Source organism: Drosophila persimilis, unplaced genomic scaffold (assembly GCF_003286085.1).
Source record: "Drosophila persimilis strain 14011-0111.01,24,50 unplaced genomic scaffold, DperRS2 tig00000606-arrow-arrow-pilon, whole genome shotgun sequence".
NCBI lineage: Eukaryota > Metazoa > Arthropoda > Insecta > Diptera > Drosophilidae > Drosophila > Drosophila persimilis.
Genome location: NW_020825324.1, coordinates 848,257 through 869,805, shown reverse-complemented (window position 1 = coordinate 869,805; position 21,549 = coordinate 848,257). Strand labels below are relative to the sequence as shown.

At 52.1% G+C, this 21,549-nt stretch overlaps 5 protein-coding genes across 5 annotated transcripts; 3 read left to right on the top strand and 2 right to left on the bottom strand.

Moving 5' to 3' along the window:
• The first annotated feature begins 110 nt into the window (after positions 1-110).
• On the top strand, positions 111-2,260 carry LOC6597393 (histone-lysine N-methyltransferase SMYD3). The gene is made up of 5 exons (XM_026990600.1): positions 111-465; positions 533-774; positions 852-985; positions 1,300-1,762; positions 1,830-2,260. Exons 1-5 carry the CDS (start codon positions 323-325, stop codon positions 2,198-2,200), a joined length of 1,353 nt encoding a protein of 450 aa, XP_026846401.1. The 5' UTR covers positions 111-322; the 3' UTR covers positions 2,201-2,260.
• Positions 2,207-4,605, bottom strand: LOC6597392 (centromere/kinetochore protein zw10). Its single transcript, XM_002022450.2, has 3 exons — positions 3,222-4,605; positions 2,809-3,148; positions 2,207-2,750 (listed from the first exon to the last, which is right to left on the bottom strand). Exons 1-3 carry the CDS (start codon positions 4,560-4,562, stop codon positions 2,275-2,277), a joined length of 2,157 nt encoding a protein of 718 aa, XP_002022486.2. The 5' UTR covers positions 4,563-4,605; the 3' UTR covers positions 2,207-2,274.
• Positions 4,606-4,811: 206 nt separating this feature from the next.
• LOC6597389 (chromosome-associated kinesin KIF4) lies at positions 4,812-9,225 on the top strand. The gene is made up of 6 exons (XM_002022447.2): positions 4,812-5,014; positions 5,082-5,761; positions 5,832-5,983; positions 6,042-8,242; positions 8,309-8,874; positions 8,975-9,225. Exons 2-6 carry the CDS (start codon positions 5,082-5,084, stop codon positions 9,018-9,020), a joined length of 3,645 nt encoding a protein of 1,214 aa, XP_002022483.2. The 5' UTR covers positions 4,812-5,014; the 3' UTR covers positions 9,021-9,225.
• A 5,431-nt stretch (positions 9,226-14,656) lies between these two features.
• LOC6597439 (chromosome-associated kinesin KIF4) lies at positions 14,657-20,126 on the top strand. The gene is made up of 7 exons (XM_002022445.2): positions 14,657-14,782; positions 15,837-15,899; positions 15,967-16,646; positions 16,717-16,868; positions 16,927-19,127; positions 19,194-19,759; positions 19,860-20,126. Exons 1-7 carry the CDS (start codon positions 14,675-14,677, stop codon positions 19,903-19,905), a joined length of 3,816 nt encoding a protein of 1,271 aa, XP_002022481.2. The 5' UTR covers positions 14,657-14,674; the 3' UTR covers positions 19,906-20,126.
• On the bottom strand, positions 14,844-15,703 carry LOC6604620 (beta-1,4-mannosyltransferase egh). The gene is made up of 2 exons (XM_026990608.1): positions 15,598-15,703; positions 14,844-15,525 (listed from the first exon to the last, which is right to left on the bottom strand). The coding sequence occupies exons 1-2, from the start codon at positions 15,673-15,675 to the stop codon at positions 14,953-14,955; spliced, it is 651 nt and encodes a 216-aa protein (XP_026846409.1). The 5' UTR covers positions 15,676-15,703; the 3' UTR covers positions 14,844-14,952.
• Positions 20,127-21,549: the final 1,423 nt, after the last annotated feature.

Below are 21,549 nucleotides of genomic sequence, written 5' to 3'. Positions count from 1 at the left end.
TTTTTACTTTGCAATGTTCCTATTGAGTGGTTATCACTGTACCTGCACCCCGTATCTCTTCTTGGGCGAACGATATGGCAACGCTGGTCACCGCGCGGGGCTGCGCTGCTCTGCTGCACAAAACGAAAATAAATATTTTTTGTTTTGTTCTTCGCCTGCGATTTACGCAAATTTGTGTCTAAAAATATAACTAGATGCCGCAAAACATTCAAAAGTAGAAACTTCGAAATCATTTTTTTGAGGCGCAGGTGTGCGCTAATTTTTAGTCGTACGTGACGGGCCCCCGGCCAAGCAACAGCAGCAGAAGACTCTGGTCCCAGGTATGCCATCCCCATCCCATTCCATCCCAGTCGCCATGGATGGGAAGTCTGTCAAACGAGGACAGCGCATCCTCACAGAGAAGCCTTTTGCGTTTGTGCTCAAGTCGCAGTATCGCCTGGAGCGCTGCGATAACTGCCTGGAGGCGTAAGTGTTTTGTGAAATGCGAATTGAAAGGCCTATTAGTATTTACACGATTCCATTTTGATCCTAGGACCAAGGTGCGAAAGTGTTCGAACTGCCGATATGTGTCTTACTGTAACCGATCCTGCCAGACCCAAGCCTGGGCACAGCACAAGCACGAGTGCCCATTCCTTAAAAGCATCCATCCACGGATTGTGCCGGATGCCGCCCGCATGCTGTGTCGCCTCATACTGCGCCTCCAGCATGGCGGCGATCTAATCCGTGGCTATTATACTGAGCATGGATCCCGCAAGTTCCGTGACCTCATGTCCCGTGAGTAGTACGCCCCCATGGGCCCCATTCAGGGACTGCCAATGGACTGTTAATGGACTGCTCCGGGCCTTCCACAGATTATGCTGAAATCAAAAATGACCGAAAGCGGTTGGAGCACTTGGACTCGTTGCATGCCGTGCTTACGGATATGATGGCCGATAGCCCAAGCACAGTGCCAAACAAGTCGGAACTAATGAGCATCTATGGTCGTGTAAGTAACAGCCACCTGATGGTGGACAGTCAGGCGCATGTCTTCGATATAAGAAGAAACGGGGGGAGGAGATGGAGGTGGAACATCACCCACCTGTGGTACAAAACTAAAAATGTACCCGAATCCGCTCCTGTTCTGCCCGAATAAGAAACCAATCAATGACGGGGGGCTGGCGCCTTGCCAGGCGATTGATCATTTCGCGAGGTTCACGGTTTAGATATGTACACTCAAATGTGATGTTTTGATAGCTAGCTCTTTTCTTTTGCCGTCTCTTTATATCCGTATCTGTATCTTTATCTGTATCAATGCCGCAGCTAATCACAAATGGTTTTAATGTTTTGGATGCTGAGATGAACTCCATTGCCACTGCCATTTATTTGGGTGTCTCGATCACCGACCACAGCTGCCAGCCGAATGCGGTGGCCACCTTTGAGGGGAACGAGCTGCACATACACGCCCTGGAGGATATGCCCTGCCTGGACTGGTCGAAGATTTTCATCAGTTACATCGATCTGTTGAACACGCCCGAACAGCGGCGACAGGACCTCAAGGACCACTACTACTTCCTGTGCGTTTGCAGCAAGTGTCGCGATCCAAAGGAGGCGCGCCAAATGACAGCCGCCGCCTGTCCCAATCGGAAATGCAGCGCCAGCATCAACATCGAGTGGAACAACTGCAAGCGCTGTTCGGTGGGCATCAGTCCCAAGCTGAGAAATGCCTACAATGAGATCATGGCCCTGACCAAGCACAATCTGGAGGCCATGAAGGATGTGGCCTGTAAGTGTGACTTAATTTCGTGTGACTTCTTTCTTTCACTGATTTGCTCCTGCTCCTGCTCCTGCAGATCTGGACGTATGCAAGGTATGCCTGGACAAACAGGCGGGACTCATGCATCCTCTGAACGTGTGGCATGTCAAGACATTGGATGCTGCCTTTGAGGCGGCCATCGAGGTGGGAAAATGGGAGGAAGCCCTCAACTACGGCCAGCAGCTGTTACCGGGCTTCCAGATGTACCATGGCCAGTGGAATCCGCTGGTGGGACTGCTACACATGAAGCTTGGCAAGATACAGCTCTTCGAGCGCCACCACAAGGAGGCCAGTCATCATCTGGAGGAAGCCCAGCGCATATTGTCCGTCACACATGGCCGGGACCATAGACTGCTCGTTGAGCAGCTGTATCCGCTTATATTTCAGGCCCGCCAAGAGGCCAACTGATGGATAGACCTTTTGGCATTGTTTTTTATTAAGAATTAAAGGATAATCTAAATAACATTAGCGGGGAATCAGCTCTACATAATCTGGGTGATGGCCTTGGCCCGACGATCGGTGTCCTGGAACAGGGCCCGTATCAGATACCGTATCTCATCGGCCTTATAGTTGGCCGTCAGCGGGCCGGCTCCCTTACACCACAGTTCGGTGATCTCCTTGAGCGAGGCATTCATCATGGTCTTGAGTTGCTGCAACTTCATCCACGAGCGCACCTGATGCACCTCATGGGGATCGCGGAACAACTTTGGGGCTTTCTCCAGTACCACATCGATTAGATCGCTCAGATCGCTGGCCATGGTTGCGGAGATGTCGCGCTGTGTGAAAATGTGACGCACCAGCTCATTGATGAACGCATGGAGTAGCTCGACAAAGGTGCTGTTGTACACATTATCGGGCAGGACATTCTGCCACACGTTCTTCAGCAGCTCCAGCTGACGCAGGCACTGACGTACAAGCTTCAATGGGCCGGTGCCCAGCGTATGCGGACTTTCAAATTCTGCAAAAATGTCAAATGTCAAAATTTTGGGGGAAATATTGAATCACCTCACACTCACCGAAACTCTCCATGATGTCCATCAGTATGGAGGTCTGGTAGGTGACCTGCACCCGGAAGTGCATGGTCCCAGTGGCCTGCAGCGTTTTGACCAGTGCGGGAAAACTCTCGATCCCCTTGTTGGCATTCTGGGCCACCCAATGTGTGAAGTACATGCAGTTGTTGTGGAACAGCACCGACTGCTGTGGAATGCTCTCAAGCAGTTTCTTGTGCACCTTGGGCACCTCGTCGATGTACGTCTGCAGCATCATGCCAATGACTCCGGCCAGGGGATCGGCCTCGTCCTCGCCCGGCTTTTCCGTCGGTTGTCGCATAATGCGTTCCATTAGCTTCATAAAGTCCTGCAAAACGAAAGCAATAGGAATTTAACGTGACTCGAAAGGGAGGATGATGGTCCTGTTCATCCTTCTCTACCTGTGCACTCCTCGAGACCATGCAGCGGGGGAAGAGGAAGGGATCGCATCCGGTCACATCCATTGCTTGGTTGTTGGGCGCCACCAGCACCATGTCCTGCAGATCACGCTGTATAATCTCCCGGGTCGACTCCAGGACGCGACTGCACAGCCGATTACGATAATAGGTCTCGTACTGTTCGATGAACTGACTGAGTCCGCGATCCACCTCGGGATTGATGAGGAACGAGTCGGCCAGATACTGTTCAAAGTGCGCCACATCTTCGCACAACGTGGAGGCCTGGTACTCTTCCATGGTCTCGGGCACAGCCGGTATAAGGCAGTCGTTGACCAGCAAATGCATCATGCGATCCTTGACATGATCCCCAATGATGCTGAAAACATGCTGGCTGCTGGACAGGCTGTGGTTGATGCCGCTCAACGTCTGGAGGAGCAGTCGAAAGTGCTCGAGCACCTGCTTGTAGTTCGGTCTCAGTTGTGTGCTAGTGCCGCTAGCCATGCCACTCTCCTTGGTGGAGTATGAGAGCGAGAGTTGGACATAGGTGCCGGCTTCGGCGTTCTCGTTGCACTCCACCCCGACTGGCTTGAGGATAAGCGGCTCGATGCAGTTTTCCAGCAGGAATTCACACAGTCTGACGGGATTGTAGCGCTCCTGGAATAATGCGATGACAATGTCATGCAGCTGACCCTCCTCCTTGCTGACCAGCAGTGTGACGCACTTGGAATTGGGAAAGGATTTGCAGTTGAGTTGCACCAACCGATCGAAGCGCTCCTGCATATTCTGCTGCAGGAGATGGGCCTGTACATGGTACTTCACCTTGATGGTTTCATAGCATTCGAGGGCCTGGAAGATGCGCACAACATCTTGGGTAGCGGCTTCGCCCTCGCCGTATATGAGCGATCGCAGACGCCCCACCAGATCGAGGACCACCAGATAGTCCTTGGTGCCCTTCGCCTCTTCTACGCACTGGAAAAGCTCGTCGATCTTCAGAATGTGCTCACTGACCTGCAGGCCCAGCATTAGTTCACGCAGCTCCCGACTGTGGTCGGCCAACTGCGTGCTTGAGCTATTTAGAGCGGCCAGGCCCTCGGTGCCCACCGTTTCAAGCAGGTCGTTGATCTCCCGGCCCAGCGAACTGGACTCCTCCAGGAAGATGTCCGGCGATGTATGATTGGTCATAAACTCCGAGTAGTTCTCGTCTATATGCTTTCTGACGCGCTCTTGGAAGCGTTCAGTGCGCGTCTGTACTTTGGAAACTGTCGATTTCGTGTCCTCGAGGCTAGCACACCCATTGCTCTGGAACATCTCCGGCATCAACTTGATCTGCGCTCTTGCAGCCATGATTGATTGAAATAAAGGATGAAAACAGAAAAATACGAAACTTTTGCGTGTTGTGGCGGCGGCTGCCGAGTGTGGCCAAATTATGGCGTTCCACAATAGAAAAAAAGACATGCACCTATCGATTCTTATCGATAGTTTAACTATCGCATGGACTAGTGTGACCGTTTAAAGAATTCCAGCCCAGCTGTTGTATCGATAAATTATGCCACCATTTTCGAATTTACTGGCAAAGGAGGCCGGGAAAAATACAAGCGTCGCATACGCGACACAAAATTTGCACAATCATAGCCGGCTATACATATACTGTAGTTAATACTCGGGCTTTCGGTGTTTCGGTGTGTTTTTTTTTTGTGCTCCGACTATTAGTTTTTGTTTTATTATTTGTGTAGAGACTTGCAAATTTCTTTACCGAGATCCAATTTACAATACCTGTCGGGAATCCGGTCAACAAGGTAAGAAGTCCCCCCAAAATGGCGAAGGGTACGAGTACTAACTGCTCTGGTCTGCTCTCTGCCGCAGATGGCCAGCGAGGATACCAGCACAGTGGCAGTGGCATTGCGCGTGCGTCCCCTCGTCAAATCGGAGGTGGAAAGCGGCTGCCGCATTGCACTCGAGCGCTCGGCGAATGGTTCCCCCCAAGTGTCGATCAATCGCGGCGAGTGCTTCACATACAACCATGTCTTCGACAGCAACGACACCCAGAAAGATCTTTTTGAGGCATGTGTCCAGGGAAAGCTGAAGAAGCTCCTCGATGGCTATAATGTGACCATCATAGCGTACGGCCAGACTGGCTCTGGCAAAACATACACCATGGGCACGGCTTTCAACGGTGTCCTCGATAATGATGTTGGCGTCATTCCGCGGGCCGTCGACGATATATTCGGACACATTGCCGATCTGAACGAAGAATACAATTTCAAAGTGACTTGCTCTTTTGTTGAATTGTATCAAGAACAGTTTTATGATTTGTTTTCGTCGAACAAGCCCGAAAAAGCCGCCGTGGAATTACGAGAGATACAGAATCGGATTGTGTTGCCTGGCCTCACCGAATTAGATGTAAAATCCTCTCATGACGCTACCGATTATCTGATGCGCGGTTCCGCCGTTCGGGCAGTGGCAGCCACTGCTATGAACGAAGTATCATCCCGTTCGCATGCAATTTTTACACTTACCGTGGTTTCCAGCGAGCTGAAAGGCGGGTAAGTGTCCACAGAAAATCACAGAATCCTGTGGAATTACATTCTCGCATTCATCTCTTGTGATCTTTAGGATGGCGGTGACCACCTCCAAGTTTACCCTTGTGGATCTCGCTGGGTCTGAACGCTGCTCAAAGACACTGGCCACGGGGGATCGCTTCAGGGAGGGGGTCAACATCAACAAAGGCCTGCTGGCCCTCGGAAATGTGATAAACGCATTGGGCTGTAGGTTTTTCCGCTTATCAAAAGCCAAACCCTTTCTCATTTTGTGTCCATTTTACAGCCGGACAAGTTTCTGGTTATATACCATACCGCCAGTCGAAGCTGACGCGCCTGCTCCAGGACTCGCTGGGCGGCAATTCCATCACATTGATGATTGCCTGCGTCAGTCCGGCTGACTACAATGTGTCTGAGACGCTGAGCACCCTTCGCTATGCAGATCGTGCGCTTCAGATCAAGAACAAGCCCGTGGTCAATATGGATCCGCATACGGTCGAGGTCAATAAGCTCAAGGACATCATACAGAAGCTGCGCGTGGAGCTGCTGGCCGCCGGCAAGATGAGCAGCTCCATTAATTGTGCTGTGTGTGCGGCCGGACTCGATCCGCTGCCAAGTGGCGCTGATGGTACATCAGCATCCTGTACGGCTGCTGCTGACCAACAGGGTGTAAAGGATTTGGTAAAGACGCTGCAGGAGAAGACCCGTAAGCTACAGCAGGAGCTGCACCAGGCTCTGATCGATCTCACAGAGAAGGAGATGCGGGCCCACATTGCAGAAGCAGCCCACGATAAGCTCAAGGCGTACGTTATCCAGTTAAAGAGCAAGCTGCAGGCACAGCTGGCAGAGGGTGCCGAGCCATCGGAACCAACCGATCAGATGCGAGAGATCAGTCAGCTGGTGGATCAGGTCGACGAGGAGCTGCAGCGCACCGAGGAAGAGCTGCAGACGCACGGCCACGAATCGATATCGAGCAACAGAACAAATGGCGATGGTGAGGGCGACGCCATGGGCGAGGAGGCCCACGAGCTGCTCAATTCCCAGTCGGAGGACTACACCAAAAAGCAGCTGGGTCTGGTCGGCGAACTGCGCACCATCAACCGCCAGCTGGACCTCAAGCAGGAGCTGCACGAGCGCATCTGTCGCAACTTCAGCAAGCTGGACGATGACGATGACGAGAAGGTGAAGCAATGCAACCAGAAGATCGACGAGCTGGAGTGCGAGCGGCGCGACCTGATCGACCAGCTGCGTACCATCAAGAGCAAGGATACCTCGGCCCGGATTGCCGAAGAGCGTCGCAAGCGGCTGAAGCTGCTGGAGCTACAGATCGCCGAACTGCAGCGGAAACTCATCACACAGGCCAATATGCTGAAGATGCGCGAAAAGGAGCGGGAGAAGATCAACAATTTGAGCGCCGAAATACGGGCCATGAAGGAGTCCAAGGTGAAGCTCATCCGTACGATGCGGGGCGAGTCAGAGAAGTTCCGCCAATGGCGAACAGTGCGCGAGAAGGAGCTCACCCAGCTGAAGAGCAAGGACCGTAAAATGCAGAGCGAAATGGTGCGTCAGCAGACCCTGCACACCAAGCAGCGGCAGGTGCTGAAGCGCAAATGTGAGGAGGCCCTGGCCGCCAATAAGCGGCTGAAGGACGCCCTCGATCGCCAGGCATCGGCACAGCGTCAGCGCCATGCCAAGGATCCCACGGGTGGTGCCAAGACAGACTCCTGGGTGGAACGCGAACTGGAGGTCATCCTCTCAGTGATCGATGCCGAGCACAGTCTCGAACAGCTCATGGAGGACCGGGCGATCATTAATAGCCACTACAATCAAGTGAAATCTGGTGGGGATCCCAAACAGCTGGCCATGATCGAGGAGGAGCTGGAGATGCGCAACGCCCAGATAGCTGATCTCCAACAGAAGGTCTGCCTCAGCGATTTGGACAGCCGCAGAAAGGCCCTCGCCGAGAGCGTCCAGAGCATCAACGAATCGCGTGCCGTTAGTAAGCAGCTGCTGAAGAGCCTCGTCCAGCAGCGGCGCCAGCAGGCGCACAACATTTTCGAGCAGCGTATCGCCATGGAAGAACAGCGCTGCCAGCTGCTGGAGACCCAGCAGCGGCACGAGGCTCTGGCCAAGCGGCTGCGCCAGGTCGAGGCCAACCACGAGGAACAAATGCTCGCCCAGCAGCGTGCCTACGAGGAGAAGGTGGCTGTCCTATTGCGCACGGCGGCCACGCAGCAGCCCGCAGGCGAATCGCACCAAGAGATTATCGAGGAGCTGTTGAGCAGCCGCGAAGCCCTTCAGCAACAGGTCGATCGTCTGAAGTCGAGCAAGGAAAAGACACACACAAAAGAAAAACAAGCTAAGGCGGCCCCATCCCGCGATAATCACAATGAGAGCGTTGAGTTCCTCTCTGAAAGCATTGATATTATGAGCGATGCCAGCGATGACGACCCCGAATGGATCCCCAGCACCAAACGACGTTCCAAGGTGAGTAGAGTACTTCAGTCTAGCACAACAGGGCAATGCCAAACGTAATTAATCACCTCACCGCAGATGTCTACGCAGTCGGTCAACGACAAAACCGAACGTGCCACCTCACAGGCCCAGGAGACATCAATGCCGACCGGCGAACAGCAGCAGGCCCTCGGCGCAAACAGTGACATCAATGGGTCGGTCAATTCCCAGCACTCCACCTCGGCCACGGAGCTCGGAGAGGGGGGTCGCCACTCGATATCGAAAAAGTGCAAGTGCCGCACCAAATGCAATACGAAACGCTGCGCCTGCTTCTCCTCCAGCAACGGCTGTGGCGACAACTGCGGCTGCAAGGGCTCTTGCATGAATCCACTGAACCGCAACGCGAAGCCGCAGCCAACAAATTCACCCAAGGCTGATATCCTCGACATCAAGGAGGAGCCGCTGGAGGAACAGAAGCAGCAGGATGATAAGATGGTGGGCGAGAACTCTACATTTGCCTCACCAGAGCCAGCATTCGGCTCTGAGTCTGCGCCCACTTCCAACGTCCTATCGCCTGCCAAGCGATCCATCGATCAGAATGCTGCTCCAGCACACCTAGGCAGAGCCACTTCCACCGAAGAATTCAGCGCCCCCAAGCTAGCCAGGTCAGAAGCAGACCCCTACTCCCCAATACGCCGACACAGCATCTGAAAAATGTGCAATTCTTAAATAAAACCAATTTCGACGCTTTTTCTCTTCTTTCAGAATGTCTGGACTGGCATTCTCCACGCCACGACGTAAATTCTTCTAGGTAGAAAGGAAAACATCCTTCAGATCCCGACACGACACAACGCGCGATCTACGTTGATGATTTTACAATCTCTACAGTCTAGACTTATTTTTGTTTTTACGTTTACATTTACGATTACTATACGATTAAGGGTTGGGTGTCACTGTTCTGCTACGTTCCAAATAATATTCGCAGACCAGAAAGTCGCGACCGAATCACGGCTAAACCGGGGACTCTTTTTTTCATCCATTGTACCTTCCTTGGAGGCCCATCAGCAATGGGTATCCCAGGCTTCCGTCATCAAGGGATCCATAGCTAGACAATTTCTTTTCTCTTTGATTTTTTCTGGATCACAGAGCTGCAGCCAGAGGGCACTCGACGTCGACGCTCCACAGATATTTCGGGATAACAGCGACCTCTAAAGCGGTCTCCTCCACCTCCGCCTTTTTGGAGAATGTTTTTTCACTTGCGGGGACAGGCATTACCCGCATCCGAGCCTTCATTCATAATAATAACGATAAAAACTCGCATATATTTCTACATTTTATTGTTTTTTTTTTTTGTATTTGGTTCTTTTCTTTTTTTATAACAGTTTCAATGTGTGTGTGTGTGTGTGTGTGTATGTGTGTGTGTCTGTGTGTTGGGGGGAGGGTGGATGGTGGGTGGTTTAACAGAAGGCCGACGGAAAGGGAGATGCATGTGTGTGTGTGCAAGGGGGGAAGTGCCTTTTGCATTTGAACGGAAATTCGAAATTCGACGGGCCATATATCACAGCGGTGATTGAAGCCTTCGCTTGTGACTCTCCGTTCGAGAATCATTCACCGCTGTATCACTCGAACCATCCACCATCGTGGGGTTTCATGGGAAGGCTAGGGATGGGTAGGGATCATGTGATAATGAATGGATGCGGGATGAAGGAATAAATACGAAAAGTGTACAACCGACTCTCCTCTCTCGGTCTGGGTTCGGAGGTTCCACGGGGCATTGTGGGCGTGTGGACTGAATGACATATAGTTCAAACAACTCACAACATATAATACACACACATGTACATATGTACGTGTATGTATATATGTAAGTACATAAGTCTAACATCCAATGCTTCGGATATTGTGCTCTGTTTCTTCAGTTTCTTCATTTCATCCATTTTCCATTTCCATTGGTTTTTGGTGTGTGAATCGGACATTTAACAGCTGTCTGCTCCAATTCTAGTTTTCTTCAATTTACAATACATTAATGTACACATTTTAAATAATAATAATGATAGTAATAATAATAATAATGCTACGTAATATAGTACATATGATATTTACTATATAGTATATATAAATATAGCGCTTTTCTTCACTACGGACTATCAAAAAAAAAAAAAAAGAAAAGAAAAACAGAATCCAAAGAGTAAAGAACGTACGGAAATTACACTTAATGGAGGAGTGGGTTTTTGTTTTTTCTCGGTTTTCCTTTTTTTTTTTGGGGCTGGCTGTTGCTTGAGTGCGTGGTGCATATTATAGATCTTGCATGTAGGCAATGTATCCTTGCGTCCAACATTTTGGGACTTAACTAAAGCTAGACAGGGAGCTGTATTGAGTTGGAAAGACCGGCAGGAAGTTCCGGGTCTCTGCGGGACGGCCGCAAAGCATTGCTTCGCAGGGACCATGGTTCCTCCTAGCCACTCTCGTTCCTTCGGCGCTCGCACCTACGCAGCTCCTTCATGGCGCCGGCTGCAAAGTTGCTCCAGGCCGACCATACCATGGGGTCTTCCACAATCGCCTCGATCAGGTTGTTCGGCGTGAGCTGCCCCTAATAAGTGAGAAGCGCCCACATTGAAAAATTATGTGCTCGGCGTCTTCAGTGGCGTCGCCGCACCACGAGCAGTTCGGCAAGTCCTCGTGGCCGAACCTCCAAAGGTAATGGCTGAAGCAGCCGTGTCCGCTCAGAAGCTGTGTGGAATGGAAATTGACCACACCGTGTCGCCTGCCGATCCAATATCGGACATCCGGAATCAGGCGGTGTGTCCACCGTCCTTTATCGGAGCCGTCCCAGCGGCTTTGCCATGCTCTGAGGCTTCCTTCCTCTCCTCAAGAACCAGAAGGTCAATTGGAAGGACACCCGCCAGGACTAGGGCAGCGTCGTCGGATATGGTCCGAAAGCCGCAGCAGATCCGGAGCGCGCAGAGGCGATGAGTGGCTTTTACGCCCCTAGCGTAGCTGGCAACTTTAATTCCATCCGCCCATACGTCTGCTGCGTAGGTCATGGCTGAGCGGACTACACTGGTCAGCAGAATCCTCCTCTCCTGCTTCGGGCCACGGGTGTTCAGCAGTATTCGGAACAGCGCCCGACTCGTGTTTGCCGCTTTCTCCTGGACGTAGCATAGGTGTTCACGGAAACTGAGCCTGGTGTCGATCATCACGCCCAGATACCGAATGGCTCGTTTCGACGATAGTCTCTGGTCGCCAACCCTGATGTGAGCGGTCTCCACAGTCGAACGGGTGCTCACCAATACTGCCTCGGTTTTATGAGCGGCTAGCTCTAGTCCCGCAGAGCGGAGCCAGTCTGCAATCAGCTGGATTGCGGTGTCACAATTTGCTTCGACGACGTCCAGGTGCTTGGCCACCACCGTCAGGGCGACATCATCTGCGTAGCAGGTTAGCTGACATCCGCCTGGAAGAGCTAATCTCATGACTCCATCGTAGGCAATGTTCCATAATAGGGGACCCATCACTGATCCTTGGGGAACGCCTGCCGTTATGCCGTGAGTCTGCGCGCCGGCCTCCGTATTATACTCCAGCAGTCTCCCCTCAAAGTAGCTCCTTACGATTGCCTGAAGGTATTGGGGTACACCGCGCCGGTTAAGTGAATGCAGGATGCACTCCCACTTCACCGTATTGAAGGCGTTCCTGATGTCTAGGGTGACAATCAGGCAGTATTCCTTCTTGCCGCCCTTCCATCGAGTTCCCTCCACTGCCTTGGAGGCTATGTCAACTACCCTGCCTATGGCGTCCACCGTTGACCTCCCACTCCTGAAGCCGTATTGGTTTGGTGAAAGTCCCCCAGCATCCTCGACGGCGTTGTCCAGTCTTCTACGGATTATCTGTTCCAGAGTCTTCCCCAGCGAGTCGATTAAGCAAATCGGTCGAAACGAGGAGGGATCGTCCGGCGGCTTTCCTGGCTTTGGCAAGAGCACCAGGTGTTGCAACTTCCACTGCGGCGGAAATAGTCCTTCCCGCAGGCACTGCGTGAATGCCTTAGCAAACTCGTGCGGGTTGTGTGCCATCGCCAGTTTTACCGCACGGTTGGGGATTCCATCAGGGCCTGGAGCCTTCTTGGCCTTTAAGCTTTGGGCCAGGGCGACGATTTCGTCCTCCGTAACCGGTTCGACCGAATATGCAGGCTGGTGTGCGTCGGCACTGATGGCAAGACCGTGAGTCCCGGATGGGAACAATGCCTCAACAATCGTCCGCAACTGGTCTGGGTCAGACGGCGACCCCGCGTTGCTGCCATGAATTCGCTTCATTACCGTCTTGTAGGCACGTCCCCACGGATCCTTCTCGGCTGAGTCGCAAAGCTGCAGGAAGCACTCCCTCTTGCTCTCCTTGATGGCGGTCTTTAGGGCTTTTCTAGCTCCGCAGTACTCCGCCTGTAGCCTTGGCCAGCTAGTGCCACTCCTTCTGCGAGCCCGTTGATATCGCCTTCTAGCTGACAGGCAAGTGCGTCTGGCCTCCTGGATCTCGTCATTCCACCAATAGGTCGGCGATTGCTTACCCTTGAATGGCCTCTTGCGACTCATACTGGCATCGCATGCGAGCAGTAGGGACTCCAGTAGCTGGTTGACCATCTGTTGAGCTGAGCCTCCGACCTCCATATTCCTCAGCGCCTCCAAGAACCTTGGAATCCGCATTGATTCGGGATTGTAGGCTGCTCTCCGGCTTGTCTGCGTTGCCCTGGTCAGTCTGCAACCACCTTCTCCGCCTATCGAGAACACCACTGCCTCGTGGTCGCTGGCCGTATAGTGGTTCCCCAGGCGCCAGGTGGACAGAGGGGAAAGGCTACTAGAGGCGAATGTAAGGTCGATGACTGACCCAGAGCCACCCCTGTTGAAGGTATTCGCGGTCCCCCGATTCAGCAATGCTACGTCCAACGCAGCGAAGGCCTCAAGCAGTGCGTGGAAGCGGAAGCACCACCCGCTTCTGTCTACAGAGCTTTTGCAATTAAGTGCAACGTGGCCGATCTCAAGACACCTGAAGCACTTTAACGGCAGATTTCGCTCCCGTATGAGGCAGACGGACCATGCCACTTTAACCTTACCAACGGATAGCGCCTTCGTCGCAAGGGTCGCCGGCAGGCAAATAATAGCCCGCTGGGTACCACCAAAGCCTGGGCGCAAACTCTTAATGGCGTCCACATCGAGTGTAATCCCCATTTGATCGCTGAAGGCCTTCCCCACGTCCTCCGAGGTAGCCATCTCATCCAAGTCGAGCATCTCTAGCCTCGTCTGCTGGGTGAGTGCTCGCGCCTCCGCCTTGCCTCCTAGGACAGTGCCTATATCCTCGCGAAGCAGCTGCGCGGTCTCCTTCGAGGCGTCTTTGAGCTCCAATAGAAGAGCACCTTTGGCTGTTCGCTTCACTCTGCTCACACTCTCGCCTACCTTCTTCATCTTCTCGCTCTGGTTGCGGGTGACGAGGTTAAGGATCTCCGCGTAAGTCATTTCCCCTTTTGGCTCGATGATAATAACATCCGGACGGGGCCTTGGCTTCCGGGCGTGCGCTCTGCTCTTCACCTTCTCCCATTCACCTTCGGTAGGTGCAGCTGATTCGGTCTTCCTTGCCGGTTGCTCGTGGGACTGCAACGTGGGATGGCCACTCATATTGTTTCTCCGCTTCGGCGAGCTCCTCGTCGGCTTGTCCAGCTTCCTTTTCGGCGCATCGTGTTGAGGGGAGCACTGCGTCTCCTGATCACGCCGCTCCACCCTCTCCTTCCTCTGAAACTTCGCGTCGAAGCTGTGAAGCGCGGACTTCTGCATCCTCACCACGTTCTGCGCCAACTCTTTCATCTCTTTGTTGAGATAACGGGCGTCCCTCAGCATCTTCGACAATTCCGTCGACTTTTCTACCAGCGAAGCCAGGATCGCCCGCAGATCTCCTTCGGCCTTTGGTCCTGTGCCGCTTTTGTCTGTGGAAGCACTGCTGAAGTCAAAGGGATTGACAGGGACTTCTGCTGGTGCAGACACAGTCAGTGCTGGCAGCACTCTAAGGGGCGCCTTAAGTGGAGTTCCGGTACCAAGGCTTAGCTGGGCCGGCTTCTCAACTGCCTGCTCCCTGGGCCAAATGCCTCGGGGCGTCTGCCACTGTGGTGGGGAACGCTGCAGGCTAGTTCTCCTCTCAAAGACCCGCTTTTCCTCGTCCTCCATTCTTCCTGTTTGTAATTGCCAAATACTCGATTTGAAATTTGAAATTTAAAATTTAAAATTTCAAATTTGGGGCCCGCGCGATTTTCCGGTTGGCGCTCAACTTTCAAACTGGTTGGCCGATCTGGCAACCCTATGGCTGTCCTACGCTGTCCGCAACTCCTTGCTGTAAGCACCTCTGCTCGATCAGCTGATCCGTGAATATAAATCGAGGCAAGTGAAGCGATTTGAGTGAAAGTTGTTTTTATTTTTCCTACCACCAACACGATGGATGGAGAAATGCGCCAAAACCAACGATCACCCCCCCCGGGCCTATCTGCTCGTCTGCGTTTGCCCCTGCAACCAACTGGGAAGTCTCCGCCGCCAGCCAACATGCGCAGTGAGTACGGGACGCTGAAACGTGTGTGCTTGTGTGTCTGTGTGTCTGTGTGTGTGAGTCTTAGGCCTAGAAATTACAAACAAATCAGAATTCAGATAGTGTGTATGTGTGCATGCATATATCCTGGCCATTGTGCGATATCTTTGTTTCATTTGGTTTGCCACGGCCCCTTAAACCGTCTCCAGCGCACGGACATCCTTCTGAACGACATAGAACTTGTGCTTCTTGCCCACCAATCCCCAAATGACGGCCACATTCTCGATAACGACATTGACGGGAATCGTACAGACGGCGCCTAGCACACAGGCCAGAAACCGAAACAGTCCGAAGCGGTACAGCGAAAAGGATTTGATCACCCCAAACACATACATATAGATGTTAATGGCCGCAATGAAGGCGCACACAAAGTCCACCAGATTGGGACAGGGTATCGGATAGAGGCCGGCAAAGATAATGTTCGATGTGGAGAGCGGCATGGTGACCCACGAGTAAACACTGATGCCCAGCAGCAGCTTGTGCCGAAAGGGTATCATCTTGGAGTGGACCACCAGCAGGATGCCCTGGAGCCAGCGCTTGCGTTGCTGCAGGAAATCAAGCAGCGTGAACGGCGACTTCTCGTACATTTCACCCTCAATGAAGTTGAACGTATAGCCCTGGCTGAAGGCGCGCATGGCAAAGAAACAGTCCTCGGCCACCGAGCCATCGATGCCGTTGTCAAAGGAGACGGATCGCTCGGCACCGACCTGGCGAACAAAAGAGATACAAGATGAATGTAATGGGCATGTGAATCTTCACTGACTTAGAGGCACACTCACCTGGGTGACCACATAGCTGCCCTTCCAGCTGAAGAGGGGCTTGTGGAAGAGCTTAAACTGCAGCCGTAACTTGCCCATGTCATCGGCCGGGAAAAATACAAGCGTCGCATACGCGACACAAAATTTGCACAATCACAGTCGGCTATACATATACTGTAGTTAATACTCGGGCTTTCGGTGTTTCGGTGTGTTTTTTTTTTGTGCTCCGACTATTAGTTTTTGTTTTATTATTTGTTTAGAGACTTGCAAATTTCTTTACCGAGATCCAATTTACAATACCTGTCGGGAATCCGGTCAACAAGGTAAGAAGTCCCCCCAAAATGGCGAAGGGTACGAGTACTAACTGCTCTGGTCTGCTCTCTGCCGCAGATGGCCAGCGAGGATACCAGCACAGTGGCAGTGGCATTGCGCGTGCGTCCCCTCGTCAAATCGGAGGTGGAAAGCGGCTGCCGCATTGCACTCGAGCGCTCGGCGAATGGTTCCCCCCAAGTGTCGATCAATCGCGGCGAGTGCTTCACATACAACCATGTCTTCGACAGCAACGACACCCAGAAAGATCTTTTTGAGGCATGTGTCCAGGGAAAGCTGAAGAAGCTCCTCGATGGCTATAATGTGACCATCATAGCGTACGGCCAGACTGGCTCTGGCAAAACATACACCATGGGCACGGCTTTCAACGGTGTCCTCGATAATGATGTTGGCGTCATTCCGCGGGCCGTCGACGATATATTCGGACACATTGCCGATCTGAACGAAGAATACAATTTCAAAGTGACTTGCTCTTTTGTTGAATTGTATCAAGAACAGTTTTATGATTTGTTTTCGTCGAACAAGCCCGAAAAAGTTGCCGTGGAATTACGAGAGATACAGAATCGGATTGTGTTGCCTGGCCTCACCGAATTAGATGTAAAATCCTCTCATGACGCTACCGATTATCTGATGCGCGGTTCCGCCGTTCGGGCAGTGGCAGCCACTGCTATGAACGAAGTATCATCCCGTTCGCATGCAATTTTTACACTTACCGTGGTTTCCAGCGAGCTGAAAGGCGGGTAAGTGTCCACAGAAAATCACAGAATCCTGTGGAATTACATTCTCGCATTCATCTCTTGTGATCTTTAGGATGGCGGTGACCACCTCCAAGTTTACCCTTGTGGATCTCGCTGGGTCTGAACGCTGCTCAAAGACACTGGCCACGGGGGATCGCTTCAGGGAGGGGGTCAACATCAACAAAGGCCTGCTGGCCCTCGGAAATGTGATAAGCGCATTGGGCTGTAGGTTTTGCCGCTTATCAAAAGCCAAACCCTTTCTCATTTTGTGTCCATTTTACAGCCGGACAAGTTTCTGGTTATATACCATACCGCCAGTCGAAGCTGACGCGCCTGCTCCAGGACTCGCTGGGCGGCAATTCCATCACATTGATGATTGCCTGCGTCAGTCCGGCTGACTACAATGTGTCTGAGACGCTGAGCACCCTTCGCTATGCAGATCGTGCGCTTCAGATCAAGAACAAGCCCGTGGTCAATATGGATCCGCATACGGTCGAGGTCAATAAGCTCAAGGACATCATACAGAAGCTGCGCGTGGAGCTGCTGGCCGCCGGCAAGATGAGCAGCTCCATTAATTGTGCTGTGTGTGCGGCCGGACTCGATCCGCTGCCAAGTGGCGCTGATGGTACATCAGCATCCTGTACGGCTGCTGCTGACCAACAGGGTCTAAAGGATTTGGTAAAGACGCTGCAGGAGAAGACCCGTAAGCTACAGCAGGAGCTGCACCAGGCTCTGATCGATCTCACAGAGAAGGAGATGCGGGCCCACATTGCAGAAGCAGCCCACGATAAGCTCAAGGCGTACGTTATCCAGTTAAAGAGCAAGCTGCAGGCACAGCTGGCAGAGGGTGCCGAGCCATCGGAACCAACCGATCAGATGCGAGAGATCAGTCAGCTGGTGGATCAGGTCGACGAGGAGCTGCAGCGCACCGAGGAAGAGCTGCAGACGCACGGCCACGAATCGATATCGAGCAACAGAACAAATGGCGATGGTGAGGGCGACGCCATGGGCGAGGAGGCCCACGAGCTGCTCAATTCCCAGTCGGAGGACTACACCAAAAAGCAGCTGGGTCTGGTCGGCGAACTGCGCACCATCAACCGCCAGCTGGACCTCAAGCAGGAGCTGCACGAGCGCATCTGTCGCAACTTCAGCAAGCTGGACGATGACGATGACGAGAAGGTGAAGCAATGCAACCAGAAGATCGACGAGCTGGAGTGCGAGCGGCGCGACCTGATCGACCAGCTGCGTACCATCAAGAGCAAGGATACCTCGGCCCGGATTGCCGAAGAGCGTCGCAAGCGGCTGAAGCTGCTGGAGCTACAGATCGCCGAACTGCAGCGGAAACTCATCACACAGGCCAATATGCTGAAGATGCGCGAAAAGGAGCGGGAGAAGATCAACAATTTGAGCGCCGAAATACGGGCCATGAAGGAGTCCAAGGTGAAGCTCATCCGTACGATGCGGGGCGAGTCAGAGAAGTTCCGCCAATGGCGAACAGTGCGCGAGAAGGAGCTCACCCAGCTGAAGAGCAAGGACCGTAAAATGCAGAGCGAAATGGTGCGTCAGCAGACCCTGCACACCAAGCAGCGGCAGGTGCTGAAGCGCAAATGTGAGGAGGCCCTGGCCGCCAATAAGCGGCTGAAGGACGCCCTCGATCGCCCGGCATCGGCACAGCGTCAGCGCCATGCCAAGGATCCCACGGGTGGTGCCAAGACAGACTCCTGGGTGGAACGCGAACTGGAGGTCATCCTCTCAGTGATCGATGCCGAGCACAGTCTCGAACAGCTCATGGAGGACCGGGCGATCATTAATAGCCACTACAATCAAGTGAAATCTGGTGGGGATCCCAAACAGCTGGCCATGATCGAGGAGGAGCTGGAGATGCGCAACGCCCAGATAGCTGATCTCCAACAGAAGGTCTGCTTCAGCGATTTGGACAGCCGCAGCAAGGCCCTCGCCGAGAGCGTCCAGAGCATCAACGAATCGCGTGCCGTTAGTAAGCAGCTGCTGAAGAGCCTCGTCCAGCAGCGGCGCCAGCAGGCGCACAACATTTTCGAGCAGCGTAACGCCATGGAAGAACAGCGCTGCCAGCTGCTGGAGACCCAGCAGCGGCACGAGGCTCTGGCCAAGCGGCTGCGCCAGGTCGAGGCCAACCACGAGGAACAAATGCTCGCCCAGCAGCGTGCCTACGAGGAGAAGGTGGCTGTCCTATTGCGCACGGCGGCCACGCAGCAGCCCGCAGGCGAATCGCACCAAGAGATTATCGAGGAGCTGTTGAGCAGCCGCGAAGCCCTTCAGCAACAGGTCGATCGTCTGAAGTCGAGCAAGGAAAAGACACACACAAAAGAAAAACAAGCTAAGGCGGCCCCATCCCGCGATAATCACAATGAGAGCGTTGAGTTCCTCTCTGAAAGCATTGATATTATGAGCGATGCCAGCGATGACGACCCCGAATGGATCCCCAGCACCAAACGACGTTCCAAGGTGAGTAGAGTACTTCAGTCTAGCACAACAGGGCAATGCCAAACGTAATTAATCACCTCACCGCAGATGTCTACGCAGTCGGTCAACGACAAAACCGAACGTGCCACCTCACAGGCCCAGGAGACATCAATGCCGACCGGCGAACAGCAGCAGGCCCTCGGCGCAAACAGTGACATCAATGGGTCGGTCAATTCCCAGCACTCCACCTCGGCCACGGAGCTCGGAGAGGGGGGTCGCCACTCGATATCGAAAAAGTGCAAGTGCCGCACCAAATGCAATACGAAACGCTGCGCCTGCTTCTCCTCCAGCAACGGCTGTGGCGACAACTGCGGCTGCAAGGGCTCTTGCATGAATCCACTGAACCGCAACGCGAAGCCGCAGCCAACAAATTCACCCAAGGCTGATATCCTCGACATCAAGGAGGAGCCGCTGGAGGAACAGAAGCAGCAGGATGATAAGATGGTGGGCGAGAACTCTACATTTGCCTCACCAGAGCCAGCATTCGGCTCTGAGTCTGCGCCCACTTCCAACGTCCTATCGCCTGCCAAGCGATCCATCGATCAGAATGCTGCTCCAGCACACCTAGGCAGAGCCACTTCCACCGAAGAATTCAGCGCCCCCAAGCTAGCCAGGTCAGAAGCAGACCCCTACTCCCCAATACGCCGACACAGCATCTGAAAAATGTTCAATTCTTAAATAAAACCAATTTCGACGCTTTTTCTCTTCTTTCAGAATGTCTGGACTGGCATTCTCCACGCCACGACGTAAATTCTTCTAGGTAGAAAGGAAAACACTGCCTGTCACTGTCATCCTTCAGATCCCGACACGACACAACGCGCGATCTACGTTGATGATTTTACAATCTCTACAGTCTAGACTTATTTTTGTTTTTACGTTTACATTTACGATTACTATACGATTAAGGGTTGGGTGTCACTGTTCTGCTACGTTCCAAATAATATTCGCAGACCAGAAAGTCGCGACCGAATCACGGCTAAACCGGGGACTCTTTTTTTCATCCATTGTACCTTCCTTGGAGGCCCATCAGCAATGGGTATCCCAGGCTTCCGTCATCAAGGGATCCATAGCTAGACAATTTCTTTTCTCTTTGATTTTTTCTGGATCACAGAGCTGCAGCCAGAGGGCACTCGACGTCGACGCTCCACAGATATTTCGGGATAACAGCGACCTCTAAAGCGGTCTCCTCCACCTCCGCCTTTTTGGAGAATGTTTTTTCACTTGCGGGGACAGGCATTACCCGCATCCGAGCCTTCATTCATAATAATAACGATAAAAACTCGCATATATTTCTACATTTTATTGTTTTTTTTTTTTGTATTTGGTTCTTTTCTTTTTTTATAACAGTTTCAATGTGTGTGTGTGTGTGTGTGTGTGTGTGTATGTGTGTGTGTCTGTGTGTTGGGGGGAGGGTGGATGGTGGGTGGTTTAACAGAAGGCCGACGAAAAGGGAGATGCATGTGTGTGTGTGCAAGGGGGGAAGTGCCTTTTGCATTTGAACGGAAATTCGAAATTCGACGGGCCATATATCACAGCGGTGATTGAAGCCTTCGCTTGTGACTCTCCGTTCGAGAATCATTCACCGCTGTATCACTCGAACCATCCACCATCGTGGGGTTTCATGGGAAGGCTAGGGATGGGTAGGGATGGGTAGGGATCATGTGATAATGAATGGATGCGGGATGAAGGAATAAATACGAAAAGTGTACAACCGACTCTCCTCTCTCGGTCTGGGTTCGGAGGTTCCACGGGGCATTGTGGGCGTGTGGACTGAATGACATATAGTTCAAACAACTCACAACATATAATACACACACATGTACATATGTACGTGTATGTATATATGTAAGTACATAAGTCTAACATCCAATGCTTCGGATATTGTGCTCTGTTTCTTCAGTTTCTTCATTTCATCCATTTTCCATTTCCATTGGTTTTTGGTGTGTGAATCGGACATTTAACAGCTGTCTGCTCCAATTCTAGTTTTCTTCAATTTACAATACATTAATGTACACATTTTAAATAATAATAATGATAGTAATAATAATAATAATGCTACGTAATATAGTACATATGATATTTACTATATAGTATATATAAATATAGCGCTTTTCTTCACTACGGACTATCAAAAAAAAAAAAAAAAGAAAAGAAAAACAGAATCCAAAGAGTAAAGAACGTACGGAAATTACACTTAATGGAGGAGTGGGTTTTTGTTTTTTCTCGGTTTTCCTTTTTTTTTTTGGCGCTGGCTGTTGCTTGAGTGCGTGGTGCATATTATAGATCTTGCATGTAGGCAATGTATCCTTGCGTCCAACATTTTGTTCTTGTAGTGGTTCGTGCGCGCCACCTTTTTTATACCCGATACTCAAAATGAGTATTGGGGTATATTAGATTTGTGGTA

What these genes read in the sequence shown, in the direction of transcription:
- LOC6597393 (XM_026990600.1), top strand. Translation starts at nt 323, where the DNA reads ATGCCATCCCCATCCCATTCCATCCCAGTCGCCATGGATGGGAAGTCT. An exon ending in TGCGATAACTGCCTGGAGGC is followed by an intron (nt 466 to 532) that starts GTAAGTGTTTTG and finishes TTTTGATCCTAG; the next exon opens with GACCAAGGTGCGAAAGTGTT. An exon ending in GTTCCGTGACCTCATGTCCC is followed by an intron (nt 775 to 851) that starts GTGAGTAGTACG and finishes GGCCTTCCACAG; the next exon opens with ATTATGCTGAAATCAAAAAT.
- LOC6597392 (XM_002022450.2), bottom strand. Translation starts at nt 4,562, where the DNA reads ATGGCTGCAAGAGCGCAGATCAAGTTGATGCCGGAGATGTTCCAGAGC. An exon ending in TGGTCTCGAGGAGTGCACAG is followed by an intron (nt 3,149 to 3,221) that starts GTAGAGAAGGAT and finishes TTCGTTTTGCAG; the next exon opens with GACTTTATGAAGCTAATGGA. An exon ending in GGACATCATGGAGAGTTTCG is followed by an intron (nt 2,751 to 2,808) that starts GTGAGTGTGAGG and finishes ACATTTTTGCAG; the next exon opens with AATTTGAAAGTCCGCATACG.
- LOC6597389 (XM_002022447.2), top strand. Translation starts at nt 5,082, where the DNA reads ATGGCCAGCGAGGATACCAGCACAGTGGCAGTGGCATTGCGCGTGCGT. An exon ending in TGTGATAAACGCATTGGGCT is followed by an intron (nt 5,984 to 6,041) that starts GTAGGTTTTTCC and finishes TCCATTTTACAG; the next exon opens with CCGGACAAGTTTCTGGTTAT. An exon ending in GCACCAAACGACGTTCCAAG is followed by an intron (nt 8,243 to 8,308) that starts GTGAGTAGAGTA and finishes ACCTCACCGCAG; the next exon opens with ATGTCTACGCAGTCGGTCAA.
- LOC6597439 (XM_002022445.2), top strand. Translation starts at nt 14,675, where the DNA reads ATGGAGAAATGCGCCAAAACCAACGATCACCCCCCCCGGGCCTATCTG. An exon ending in TCGGGAATCCGGTCAACAAG is followed by an intron (nt 15,900 to 15,966) that starts GTAAGAAGTCCC and finishes TCTCTGCCGCAG; the next exon opens with ATGGCCAGCGAGGATACCAG. An exon ending in AGCGCCCCCAAGCTAGCCAG is followed by an intron (nt 19,760 to 19,859) that starts GTCAGAAGCAGA and finishes CTCTTCTTTCAG; the next exon opens with AATGTCTGGACTGGCATTCT.
- LOC6604620 (XM_026990608.1), bottom strand. Translation starts at nt 15,675, where the DNA reads ATGGGCAAGTTACGGCTGCAGTTTAAGCTCTTCCACAAGCCCCTCTTC. An exon ending in GCAGCTATGTGGTCACCCAG is followed by an intron (nt 15,526 to 15,597) that starts GTGAGTGTGCCT and finishes TTTGTTCGCCAG; the next exon opens with GTCGGTGCCGAGCGATCCGT.